This window comes from Pundamilia nyererei, unplaced genomic scaffold (genome assembly GCF_000239375.1).
Source record: "Pundamilia nyererei isolate P.nyererei 1_Seehausen unplaced genomic scaffold, PunNye1.0 scaffold00073, whole genome shotgun sequence".
Classification (NCBI taxonomy): Eukaryota; Metazoa; Chordata; class Actinopteri; order Cichliformes; family Cichlidae; genus Pundamilia; species Pundamilia nyererei.
In genome coordinates, this window is record NW_005187474.1 from 2868427 (window position 1) to 2881712 (window position 13286).

The 13286-nt window shown below is 39.9% G+C and overlaps 2 protein-coding genes across 3 annotated transcripts in view; one reads left to right on the forward strand and one right to left on the reverse strand.

The window, feature by feature from the left end:
• Positions 1 to 19: 19 nt before the first annotated feature.
• Positions 20 to 7716, reverse strand: fbxo9 (F-box protein 9). The gene is made up of 13 exons (XM_005737160.1): positions 7394 to 7716; positions 6569 to 6640; positions 5387 to 5518; positions 5232 to 5289; positions 4971 to 5070; positions 4437 to 4567; positions 4231 to 4345; positions 3959 to 4077; positions 2865 to 2955; positions 1667 to 1762; positions 1487 to 1580; positions 550 to 704; positions 20 to 463 (listed from the first exon to the last, which is right to left on the reverse strand). Exons 1-13 carry the CDS (start codon positions 7394 to 7396, stop codon positions 355 to 357), a joined length of 1275 nt encoding a protein of 424 aa, XP_005737217.1. The 5' UTR covers positions 7397 to 7716; the 3' UTR covers positions 20 to 354.
• Positions 7717 to 8828: 1112 nt separating this feature from the next.
• The window catches only part of cilk1 (ciliogenesis associated kinase 1), a 10466-nt gene continuing 6008 nt past the window's right edge, over positions 8829 to 13286 (forward strand). The window contains exons 1-3 of one of the 2 annotated variants that reach the window (XM_005737161.1): positions 8829 to 9207; positions 11457 to 11725; positions 11890 to 11944. In XM_005737161.1, the coding sequence (XP_005737218.1) occupies positions 11625 to 11725; positions 11890 to 11944 (156 nt within the window). In that variant the 5' untranslated portion in view covers positions 8829 to 9207; positions 11457 to 11624. Of the gene's footprint in view, positions 9208 to 11456; positions 11726 to 11889; positions 11945 to 13286 lie in introns of those variants that run through there. The other variant, XM_005737162.1, reaches the window with a different exon arrangement.

Here is a 13286-nt window from a genome sequence, read left to right on the forward strand (position 1 = left end):
GCCCCAACACAGCAGCGAGGCTGTTTTGTTCATCACTGTTTATTTGAGGAAGAAAGTGCACAACAAAACAAAAACAGTATGAACATTCATTGCTTGGAACAGGTGGGAAATTCTGCTAATTATTTTAGCTCTCAGCATATTACCACAATTTCTGAAATCAGAAAATAAGTATTTTTCTCTAAAGTGTACCTGAAAGAATGACATGCTTTCATTTAGAAAACGTGAGGGTTCAAACAGCAACACCATAAAGCAGCTGCAGCACAAATTAAAACAGGCTGAGAAGTACGTGAGTTTTTGATGCAACGATGACTCAATCTCTGCTGTGGTCTTCGTGAGATCATGTGCAGGGTCTGCTTAGAGAGGCTGCTCAGAGAAAGCAGTGTAACTCTTCACACGTGCAAAGAAGAAGGGTGTGTACATCCTGTCCAGGTCAAAAGTAGTAATGACCGTTTCCCCAGTCAACCTAAAAGCAAAATCACGGTCAGGTTTAGAACAGAAATTGACATTTTTCCCTTCTTGGTCACTTCTATTAGCAGTCCTGTGACTTACTTGTAAGTGATGTGGCAGGAATGGTGGATCCACACAAGCTTACTAAAACTCTGATGCCCCCCAGAGGACAGAGCCAGTCCCACGTGAAAGCTGTGTTCAGCCTCCGGAGCTGGGTTCCGCCTGCAGAACCGATTCCTTTGGAAGTCGGTCGCTTTCTGTCAACAGATGCGGTTTACAAGTTCAGACGTAATCCGACAGGTTAGGTGAAATATTATGGAAAACTGGAATTCACAGCAGATGCTCTCAGAGACATGGCACCTAAGAACGCCGAATATACTGTAAACCTGCCAGAAATGTGATAACTACAAAGCTGGCAATCAACCAGAAGAGATTAAGCCAAACTCACAGCTGAGATTCATTTGTTTCAGATTTTGTTTCTAACTGTATCTGTAACATAAATAAAGCGTTTTTTTCCCGGGCTCTGGGTGCTTCGAACAGAGGCATAGATTCTGTGGGTCAGTGCTGCAGTCTTTAGCACCCTCACACATTAGTAGAAGTATAACTTGTGTAGGGGGAAATCATTTTAGACCTAGTAAACTATAACAATACATTTAACAGTGTTGTGTTTATGTAATGCAATGTAATGTTATGCAGGAATGTTTTTGACAAGCACATTCCTGCAGCCATGTACTGCACGCTAAATAACTTATTTGTGTTCGAGTAGAGGCCAATAAGAGGCCAACTTCTTCCATGAAAAGAAACAGACATGCTAACACACTGATGAATGAGGTACTAGGATTAAACTATGTAATTTTTTTCAAGGGGGAAAATTCCCCAAATTGTGTAACTGCAACTGTATTTGCACTGTTTTAAACATATGACTTTTTTTAACCACTTCCATTTATTGAGGTTTCATTTACTCAATGAGCTGGCCTTATTATACATATATGGTTATCTATTCATCTCCACCCCTCAAATGCCTCAAACATTTCCTTACCTCATCTTTTTTCTTGCAGACAACAGCAAAAACTTTGGTTTGATTGCCTGTCTCCTGTGAGAGACGGAAGTGACCGAGCAGAACTGAATCCATTCTGAGAAATGAAGCACAATTAAACAATTGTCAATCCTTTATACTCTCTATGGGTCCAGCTGAGTTTAGAGAAAAGATGAGGTGTACCTGGTGTTCCTGGTACGCAAACGGGGAACAACGGACAAAGGCTCCTCAGGGCTGGTCAGCATGATGACGTGGCCATCAGGGAAGAAGCGGAGGTACCTGAGGTAACAATGTCATCATCAGTGTTGGTCAAGTTGCGTGAAAAAAGTAATCATAACTAATTACTGATTACTTCCCCCAAAAAGTAATCCCGTTACTTTACTGATTACTTACTTTCAAAAGTAATTAATTACTTAGTTACTTTTTAAAAACACGATTTACAACCTGAAGAGGTGATAAAGCGATAGATCTTTCAGCCCAATTCTACTTTTTCTACATAATCAATCATACAAAATGTAACCAAATGGAAAAGCATCTTTTTAAAACTTGTTTTATTAGTTTTAATCTTTTAACTTTATGCATCAAGCAAAAATTGTAATATATGCAACATTCTCTGACTGGAAGAAATTTGTTTAACATTTAAACCTATTTTCTGCACATTCCAGCACATAAAATAAAATATTTTTTGTGTTTACACTCAATCTTTCAAATAGATGCAAGTAAAACACAGCAGAAAATAAATAAAGTCCTTTGGTCTAGCGGTCCTTTTGCTCTATTTTCACCTGTAAAGCAGGAGTGGGGTAGGCGGAGGTTTACCCTGGTGCAGGTGTGCCGCAGCGGTCAGTGGAAGAATCCGTGAGTTTCTCTGTGACTTTCCCATTACGTCGTAGCGCACTTGGTGCTTGCTTGGAAGTTTAGGGGTTTTTTTCGCTGTAAAAATAAGTTTTCTTCCCACGCACGATGGACGCTAATGTTTTTGTCACTTTTTATGGAATCAAATTCAAAGTAAGGTCGGTACTTCCACACTTTAAACGCTGCACGCTCATACTCTCTCCCACACTCGATATATTATCCATTGTTGATCTGCACACAGCTGTTGTCACCAACGTCGCACTTGCTTACGTCACTGTCATGAGACATTCTTGCAAAAAAATAAAATAAAATATCACGGTTTTAGTAACGCAGTAACGCAGCGTTCCTACGGGAAAGTAACGGTAATCTAATTACCGTTTTTGCAATAGTAATCCCTTACTTTACTCGTTACTTGAAAAAAGTAATCGGATTACAGTAACGCGTTACTTCTCTGGTCGTCACTGTCAAAAATGTCATCTGTGGTTTCGTTACAACTCACAATAAATAAAGACTACACTCAAATATTTACCTGTAGTATTCAACATGGTGCCAAGCCCTGTAAAATCCATCCAGTGATTCCTCTCCTTGGCGAATGTACGATGTTTTGCTGATATACACACCTGTGGAAAGAAAATGAATCATCCAGTAATTCGTTTACATTGAATATGGCAGCAATAACTTCTAAAAGCATCAGCAAAAAACAACACTAGTGGCTGGTAATTTGAGGCATTTAGCTCTCAACTGTTGTTAGCTGCATGTAACAATCATCTAAAAGTTTGCAGCATAAAGAAGTATTAAACCCGTAACATTATTCCTGCGGTCTTTTTATGTACTGAAACTCAGTACCCTTCCAGCAGCTGCCTCACACTGCAGGGGGCAACAGTGAACTGCAAGTTAAGAGCAGGTATGCAAACGTGGGTGGCAAACTTTCATGAAGTCCTTATACCTAGAGACCAGTTGGCGACACAAATATGAATTTCCCACCAAATGAAATTAGTCACAAAGAAATTTCTGCCCCAAAAACCTCCTTTCGTTTGCTTCGGGTCACTAGCAGATTCCCCATAGTTTACATGGAAGACACAGACTCGTCTGCAAACACTGTACAGTTACACTCCATGATGTAGTGAAAAAACATTCCCCTTCACAGTAAAACTTGGGTTTTACCGCTGTAACCACACGTTTAAAAATCTGAAATTTTTATTTTGAAGGTGAATGATCTCCACCGAGTAGCTGACATATGCTTGCAGATCAGCCTCCATGCAAACTACTGAAGATTGCAATCACGAGGTGGTTTTCGACAGCACCATATTTCTCTGTGACAAATTTCAAGTTAGCAATTGCTAGCAACTGCTCTTTTCCCTCTTCAACAGTGGTTGGGAGATGGTCGCTGCCAGGTCTCTAGGCCAACGTGACTTGAAATAAACTGCTATAAAAAAATTTAAAAAAACATTACGTGGAAAATTTTACTTGATAAGCACGCTTGTGGTATCTGTCTTGATTAAAAAAAAAAATTTCTATGACACTCTAGCTCTTAAATCATTTTGTATCTGTTACAAAACAGTACCTTTGGTATTTTCCTGCACTAATGTGGGTTTAGAAACCTGAGGTGTCAGTAGTAATTACCATCAAAACGGACTCTGGGCCTTTGCAGGAACATCTCCCTCCAAGATGTGAAGGGTACAAGTTTAGTGCACTTCCGTCCCCAAACTCTTAAACAAGCCAAGCGCCAAATCTCAGGGTCTCTGGAGAGAGAATGAAAGCGAAACAAAAAATTAAGAGCTCACAGCACCATGAGATCCTTTATTGCCTGATATAAAATTGGCAATTTTGTCAAAAGCTGAGCTTGCTGACAAATAATTTGTCACCCAGCTGATTTCTTTGAAAGCGAGGCTGACCTTGCACAAATGTAAAACCCACGGCAAACCAAAGACAGCTGCTCCAGAGCGCGCATGTCCAGATCGCTTGATACAACCCACCGAAATATGTACATCAGGATTTCCCGTGGCAAAGCTGCAATCAAAAAAAAAGAAAAGAATGATAATTGCAATGTGTTTATTATGACTCGAGAGGTTTACAATGAAATTACATTAGAGGTTTTTACCTGAAATGTGCACCTGAGTCATTTCAACCTCAGGAGTGCAGATCTTTGGAAATGAGCCTTCCACAGATAGCTGCTGCTCGAAGTAGGCAAGTAGATCCTCGATCTCCCCATCAGCATCACTATCCTCCATGCTGCCAAGAAGAAAAATAAACACAGTATGCTCAGTTTAAGAAATTAGACTATGCACTGCTCTCATACAAGCCAGCACACTATATTATTCACCTACCAAACTAAAGCAAAGAAAGAAAAGTTGCTTTTGTTGTTGTTGTAAATGGGGCAGCTTAAGTTTTAATCCAGCTGAGTGATCCTCCTCACACCCTCATTATAAGTTCAGCCTTTATACTACTAGTATAATTTCAATAATAATTAATATAGCAGCTCTCTGTTTAGCATCTTAATTACCTCACAGGGGAAAATGATCCCCGAAAAGAAAGCGATTTACATAAGACTATAATTTTAGAACAACTTAATGTCTGAAAACATGCTGTCACAAAACAGACCTGCGGTAAGATTAAACAAAATAAAGTAGCTTACTAGTTCCCTCCACCTCTGTCTGCATCAGGAGGACGGCTGTAGTTGATTTTAAACTCAATGTCAGGAACAAGCTGCATAGCCATGCGATAAAATTTGATAGCTGCAAGTAAAAACATCAGATTAGACATGAGAAACAAATCAAACAACCTCAGAGAAATTACAGAACTAAATGGACGGCGAGTAAGGATAAAGAGTTGTTAACTTCTAAAGAGTTATTTTTATTTGTGGTAAAGTGCCATCTGTATCCTATGTAGCGCATACCTTCATAGACAGCTCCATTCTGCTCCTCCTGAGCAGCTCTCAAGAACAGCTCTGTGGCCTGAGGGAAGGTGACTCTCGTCAGTCATTTAACAGCTGATAATAATCGACAACACATGCAAGCTTACAGCTAGAAAAAAAATAATTCCCCAACTTGCCTTTTCCTCTCTAGCAATTTCTTGAGCCTTCCTCAGACCTTTGGCTTGGAGCAGTCGGTTGCTCGTTCCACTTGCTCCAGAGCTCGGTTTGAGCTCAGACATCCACTGAGCTCTGAACACATTGAGCTCCAGCTGCAATTCGATTACAACATTAATAGAGTGAGTGCCAAAGAAAGGTTTCAGCTTATCCATGCTTAGTTGAACTTTAACACTGCTGTTATAGCCTATTTGGTTTACAAATTTAAGAATGAGATACAATACTGTATGAACTCAGAAATATATAAACTGCCAGGAGGTGAAGTACAGTGTACTACATTCTTATAATATATTTTTATAAATGAATCGTTGCAAACAAATAAAATTAAGTCCTCCTCGTCTTTCATTGTACCTGCCTAACATATGAGAATTAATTTGGCTGCCATGTTTTGCATACAGCGCAGGTTTTGCCACTTTAAACAAATAAGTACATGAGGGGATAACATATCTTATCTTTGGCCAAAAGAAATGTTTTTGTTAGTGATTTCAGTGCTAGCTCGAAGGATACACTGATGCACAGTACAGGTTCGCTTTTAGGAATATTGTAGTTTTCTTGACCTTTATGCATTAATGACACTGCAGTTTTTGTTTTATTTTCAGGAGATAAGTTAGATGTACTGCTCCAGGCTCTGGGGAGGCCCCAGCCCTGACTGATAGCATAGTGTGCTTTTCTCTGCAGGTATGTTTTTACTACATTGGTAGTGTGTTTGGGATCATTGTTATGCTGAAAAATGAAGCTGTTGACAATCAGAAGCTTTATAGATGGTTTTGCATGATGGATCAAAATAACAGCACCTCCACCATGTTATATAGACGGCAGCAGACACCCACTGTTGTACCACTCTCCTGGCTTCAACTGTACATATTGATGACAATTTAAAAGAAGAATTTCAAATTAGACCCATCACTCCATCAGACCTGCTGTCACTGATTGTCAGTGCAAGTTTTGTGTAATCTGACACATCTCAGTCTTTTCTCCCTGTGTCCCCTCAAGAATGTCTTCTTACCACGCTTACCTTCCACTAACACCACTGTGTGCTTTTATGACTAAATAAATAAATTGCAAGAAAATGTGGCTCCTTGGAAGTAAAATTTAATGAAGCACAGCCCTAGAGTGTTGCACAAACCATAATTTATGCTGCTCACCTGAAGATCTGGATCATCTGAACTTTCATCTTCATCCTCTACTGTACTTTCAATATCTGCATTTTCGTCAGCCTGCACACGAAACCGAAGTTATAATTAAAAAAAATGAATTTACGGTTAACTATTTATATAAAAAACAGATTATCAGACATCCTGTATATAGCAGTCAATAAGGTGATAAATTTAGAGACTAGAATAGCAAGCCTCATGTAACCAAACTTAATAAACATAAACATTAATATATGCATTTAGCTCACTTTGGGTTGAAGTTAATTACACTGCTACTCCCTAAACAAAATCGATTTAAAATGCATATGAAATACGTAATAAACAACAATATTGTAAGTACACGTTGCTTTATATGCATTGCACACCGTTTTTTGTTGACAGTTTGATGCTCCTTGTTATTACAGCACACTTCCCTGTTCATGTTGCGGTAAATAAGTTTCATTTTTCTTTAACATACAAACTGTCAAAGTGGTCAAACTTGTTGCAAAAAATAGAAACTATAAAGTTCTGCTGTGGGCCTGATTTAGAAGCAACTCAGGTAACACAACCATATTTAGCTTAACAGTCTGCGATGCTAACCTCGGTGTATAATACTGTGAATTAATCTGCATATCGTTGATTTGAGGGTCTTGCATCTAAATGTAGGCGCCAAGTGTTGTAAATCAACTACTTTCGTAACTAGTTAGTAAACTAGTTAGCTTACAGCTCGGCTGAGCGGCAGGTAGCATTAAAAGAAGCCAGGTGACGTTAGCTACATTAGCTCGCTAGCTCGCTAACACTTTTCGCTGCATAACTGCCAAAAACACGGTGACCCACCATGACAACCTGGCCAGTAAGTCTCCTTGTTATCTTCACAGGCGGTCAGTATTACCGTTTACAGTTCACGGTCGGAGAAACGGACAACACAACGGACATATTTACGAGCTCGCAGGAACGCAGCCATTTCGCTGAGTAGCCCGGAGCCTCAGTGGCACAGGAAGTCAGGAGGCGCTGTGAGACTCGAGAAGCGCCCTGTGTCACTCCGGCTCTTCAATATCAGCTGAAAAATAAACATCCCTGTGTGGGGCAGCGACTAGCAGCTGTCATTTATGAGTGGCCTGTATGTGTGTGTTATATTATAACAACAACTGTCTTTAGTGACCAAATTGTTGGCATGTTAATTACGGGACATTAAATACTCTGACAGGTGCACCTGTTCCACTGGAACCAGCCAATCACATGGCACATTTAAGCATGATCAAGATGACCCACTGAAGCTAAACCTGAGCATCAGAATGAGGAAGAAAGGTTATTTAAGTGGCTTTGAATGTAGCATGGTTGTTGATTAAAACTAGATTCCAATTAACCACTCATCACAACCGCAGAAGAGCATCTCTGAATGCACAACATGTGGAACCTTGAAGCAGATGGGCTGCAGCAGCAGAAGACCACACTAAATGCAACTCCCATCAGCTAAGGGGAAATAGAGGCTACAGTTTGCACAGGGTCACCATAATTGGATGATAGAAGATTGGAAAAATGCTGTCTAGTCTGATGAGTCTTGAATTCTGCTGCAACATTCAGATGGTTAGCATAAACAACATGAAAGCATGAATCCATCCTGCCTTGTATCCATGGTTCAGGGTTGTGATGGTGTAATGGTGTTAGGTATATTTTCTTGGCAAACTTTGGGCAACTTAGTACCAACCAATCATTTAAATGCCAGAGCCTACCTCAGTTTTGGTCACAGTGTACCCATCTTCTGATGGCTTCTTCCAGCTGGATAACACACTATGTCACAAAGTTCAGATAATCTCAAACTGACTCCTTGAACATGTCAGTGAGTTCCCTGTACTCAATTGGCCTCCACAGTCAACATATGTCATTCTTTTTTTTTTTTTTAATTTACTTATTTATTTTTGCAATTCATTATAATATAACACCAAATGGCAACAGCAGTCTCTGAAAGGCACTTTATACATGTAAAAAAGAATGCGGACTAACAATTTAGGGAGTAGGGAAAACGATGATGACCTCACATTCATAATAAGGGCTCTTTTTTTTCTTTAATCAAAGAAGAGTGCGAAACAAGAGCACTAAATGTTGCTCACTTTCGCTTTTGCTCTGCACCTAAACATCTTTTCCACTCTTTGCGTATTTTTTATGTTACTGGCTGGTCTTTACACCTCGCCATTCGCCCTTCACGATTATGTCATAAAATGTCGATAAGTTTAAATGACTGCACTGCTTCATGTTTATCTTCTCTAGCAATGCGTGGACTAAACACAGTAAAAGCCCTTCTTTAAATAGTCCGCACTCCTTAAAAGCGATATAGATACATAAAAGCTGGTGTTTACGCTCCAGCATCTTTACGACGGGATGAGAGGAGGACTGCTGTGATTTGTTGAAATTAAACCGCAGGGTCTTTTCACAGCAACGCGAGATCTTGATAATCTCTGTGAGGAAGGAAGGAGGGAAGGAAGGGAGGAAGGGGCCTAGCTGGAGATTTATTTACGGTGTGTGTTGGGCACACTGGTTGCGGCTATTCGGAGTGTAACGGTAACAGTTAGCGGGCTAATGGAGTAAGCCATTTGTTTACCATCGACTACGAATGACTGGCTATGAACTGTTGGCGGTTTGACGCGAGGAGGGTAAGTGCTGTGTGCTGCTCGTCGTTTTATTTTGAGTAAGAAGCCCATTCTGTCCACTGTTTCTCTGATGGCTTGTCAGCAGCTGGGCCACCAGCAGCATCACAATGCGGTCAATGTTTATTTCTACCACGCTAGCTGATAGAGGGCTGGCTAAAATGTAACCACAAACTCACAGGGGGTTGTTGTAGTATTAAATCCAGTCAGTCTGAACAACGTCAGTGAACAAAGCAGTAAACAGTAGCTGGTTTGCTAGCTCTTGCCAGTAGGTTAACATAATGTGAACCCCTCTTTTGAAATGATTGGTGATAAATTGGCCAATATAATCAGTTTCCTGATACTGTGCTGTTACAAAGAAAGAAAAAGATATTGCCTCCTTCTTAATTTGTATTCTATTTATTATCATTTTAAACGTTTTAGGTCATGAATAAAGCTTAATGTTAGACAAACATAACCTGAGTAAATGCAAAATGCAGTTTTTAAATATGAGTTCATTTATTTAGGGTAAAACAGCACAGCTATCCAAACCCACATGACTGTGTGGAAAAAGTGATTGCCCCCTGAACCTAATAACTGGTTGTGCCACCCTTGGCTGCAAGAACTGGAATCAAGTGTTTGTGATAAGTGGCAATGAGTCTGTCACATCACTGTCTAGGAATTTTGGCCCCTCTTCCATTAGTTTGGCCACATTGGAGAGTTTTCCGGCATGAACAGCCTATTTGAGATGCTTGAAATGCATGATCTTAATCTGATTTCACACCAGACCATGACTGGGCCACTCCAAAACAGACGGACAGTCTCCTTCAGGATTTTCTGATAGATATCAGAAATTCATGGTCTCATCAATTACAGCAAGTCTTCCAGGTCCTGAAGCAGCAAAGCAGCCCCAGACCATCACACTGTGACCATTATGTTTGACTGTTGGTATGACGTTATTTTTATGAATTTCTTTTGTTAGTTTTACTTCAGTCCAAAGAATATTTTGCCCAAATTTTTCTTTCAGCTGCACCCTTTAGCGGTCACCATGACAGATCATCTGCCTCCGCCTTATCCTATCTCTACCACCCCAGCACTAACCCTCTTCACGTCATGCTTCACTACATTCATTACTCCTTCCATGGTCTTCCTCTTTTCCACCTTCCTGGCAGCTACATATTCAGCATCCTTTATGTAATATATCCACTCTCCCTCCTCTGCCCATGTGTAAACCATCTCAGCCTTGCCACTCTAACTTTGTCTCCATCTCAACTTGAGCTGTCCCTCTAATGTTCTCTGATGCTGATTTTGAGAATCTGCACAGCATCATCTAGGATAGCAAAACTATGAGTGATGGCTGCTGGAAGAAAGCTATTTTTAAACCTTGTTATGCTGTACTTTGGCACTAAAAGCCTTTGTATAGAAGTAAGAAACTGAAACTCACTACGCAAAGCATGCAAGTCTTTCAGTCACATCTTGATGGAGGTGGACTTAAATTTTCTGTGTAATAACACATTGACCTCGAGGGTTATGATTTTTTTTTTTTATTCCAAATCCTGTATTCTATTAAATAAGGGATGGAAGGGTGACTATAAATTGCATGCATTCAATAAAAGATATGATATGAGTGAGCTGGTGTGTTTATGTGTCTACAAACTTCCGCTGTGTCGTAATTATTTCCATGCAGAGTTGCATTACTTTTTCACCATGATGTTGCGTTTATGATGGGAGAGGCGGACAGTTGTATAATGTCTTCTCCAGCACATCCCAAAAGTTCCCCCCTGAACTACTCAAAATCCTAGTATTATCATCTCCGAAAATGGTGCACTATCAGGAAAGGGAAAAAATAATAATTCATGTTTTTTGTTTTTTAATCCATATATTCAAGTAGTTAGCTGGCCTCAGTTTTTGGTCACCTGGAAAAACTCGACTGTATGAACTATGTATGGTGGGCGCATCACTTCACCTGCCTCTCTTCTTACCTCGATGCATCACATCCATCACTCTGGAGCATTCATCAGATCGCACGACCTTTTAGCATTGTTCCAGAGTTCAGACTCTACTGCAGAACTAACCAATCAAGGCTCTTAACTATATCTGTACCTGGATATATTGTGGAAACATATACTTAGAAAGATTTAATATTGTCTCCCATCACTGACTGATAAGATTTAAAGGCTTAAAGAAATAATGTCCCACTCAGTGGTTAGTTTGTGGATCCTTTGCTGAGTGAACTCATGCTTGGTCTCTTTATTTTTATTTTTTTTCTTTCTCAGCTCAAAGGACAGAAGTCCATGACACAATGAGTCCTCCACCTCTGCCTGTAGTCTTCTGCTGTTGTCACAGGAAAATCTGGTTGCATTCAGCAGTAGGAGGCGAACAAATCTCTGTTTTCCACCCCGTTATTATCTGTCCCCTGACAATGCTACGGAAGGACAAGCATAATGAATAGATACACTACCATCAGACAGCTCGGGGATGGCACCTACGGCTCAGTCATCCTCGGCCGCAGTCTGGAGTCGGGGGAACTAGTTGCCATTAAGAAGTGAGTATCACAAAATTGTGTTTCTCTGTAATCTGATAGATGTTTTTCCTTCTTGGGTTTAGCTATAGTATGATTTCATTTGGTCTCGACTTAAAAAGCTAACTGTAAGCCAAGACACAGGCTGTTTTTGTTTTTTTTTATTTTTTTCTGTTATGTTATTTCAGAATGAAAAGGAAGTTCTACTCCTGGGAAGAATGCATGAACCTCCGTGAAGTGAAGGTGAGCTTACATTTTCTAAAAGTTTAACATTTTAAAGTGAGTGATGGAAAATAAATCAACCCAAATTTAACATTGAATCTGTTAACACAATTCTTCATTCTTGGTGGGGAAAAATGATTTAATCAACCTACCACATTTACTTTAAACACTTAATCCTTAAAGGATATCTTGCAGCCTCTTCAGTTGTATCCAGGCTTGAATTGATCAGCATTGTTGTGCTTTAACATAGTACCTTGTTTTCTGAATGAAATACACAGAATTATATTTATATGTGACACAAGATGTCATTTTTATGATTTTAAAACATGTAAATGTGCTTGTCCTGAAGATTTTTGTTTTTATTCTACTAGTCCTCCTTGGCAGATGAGGGAAAGAGGTAGCTTTGCACACTGAAGACTCTCAGCAGAAACGGATTTATGCTGTACTACACAGGAATAGTCAGCCAAACCAAAGTGGCCAGCTGGTTCTGGCTCGATGTGCATTAGAACACATCATTTGACCCCTGTCATGCTTGTGCCATCCAAAATAGTCCTGAAGAATTTAACATACTCAGAGAAGATATATGTTGTCCCTTTCACAGCAAGAAACATTTGCCTTTATCCTTAACAAAACTTAAAACTGTCACCTCACTGTAAGTTACTTCACTGTCTAAATATTACTCACTGGCTTCACTAGTTACACCTTCCCAGTACCAGGTTGAAACCTCAGAACTACTCATGGTATAGATTCGCCCACGCCATTACACCAACAACACCAGCCTGAACCTATGGTACAAAGCAGGATGGATCCATGCTTTCATGGTGTTTACACCAAATTCAAACCTTACCATCTGAATGTTGCAGCAAAATTCAAGACTTATCAGACAAGGCAACATTTTTCCAAGCTGCCGTTGTTCAAGGTTGGTGAGCCAATGAGAACTGTTGCGTCAGTTTCATGCTCTTACCTGAGGAGTGGCACCCAGTGTGGTCTTCTGCTGCTGTAGCGCATCTGTTTGTGCATTCAGAGACTCTCTTCTGCGTTCCTCAGTTGCTGTTATTTGTCTTACTGTAACTTTGATGCTCAGATTGTCTCAACTGTGTCTACATGTCTGAACGCATTAAATAAATTGCTACCATATCCTACTGAGAATCAAGGGGGGTATTTGTGTTAATAAGCAGTTGATAAGATTACCTAATAAAGTATCAGTTGGGTGTATATCACTCATGAAATTCAACATGATAATATTTTTGAATTCATGATGTTGAGACAGACATTCTGCACTACAGGCAGGTACATCAATAAACACTGATTGCAACAGGAAACGTGACCATAAAGTATGATGTTATTACACGTGACTAGCTCT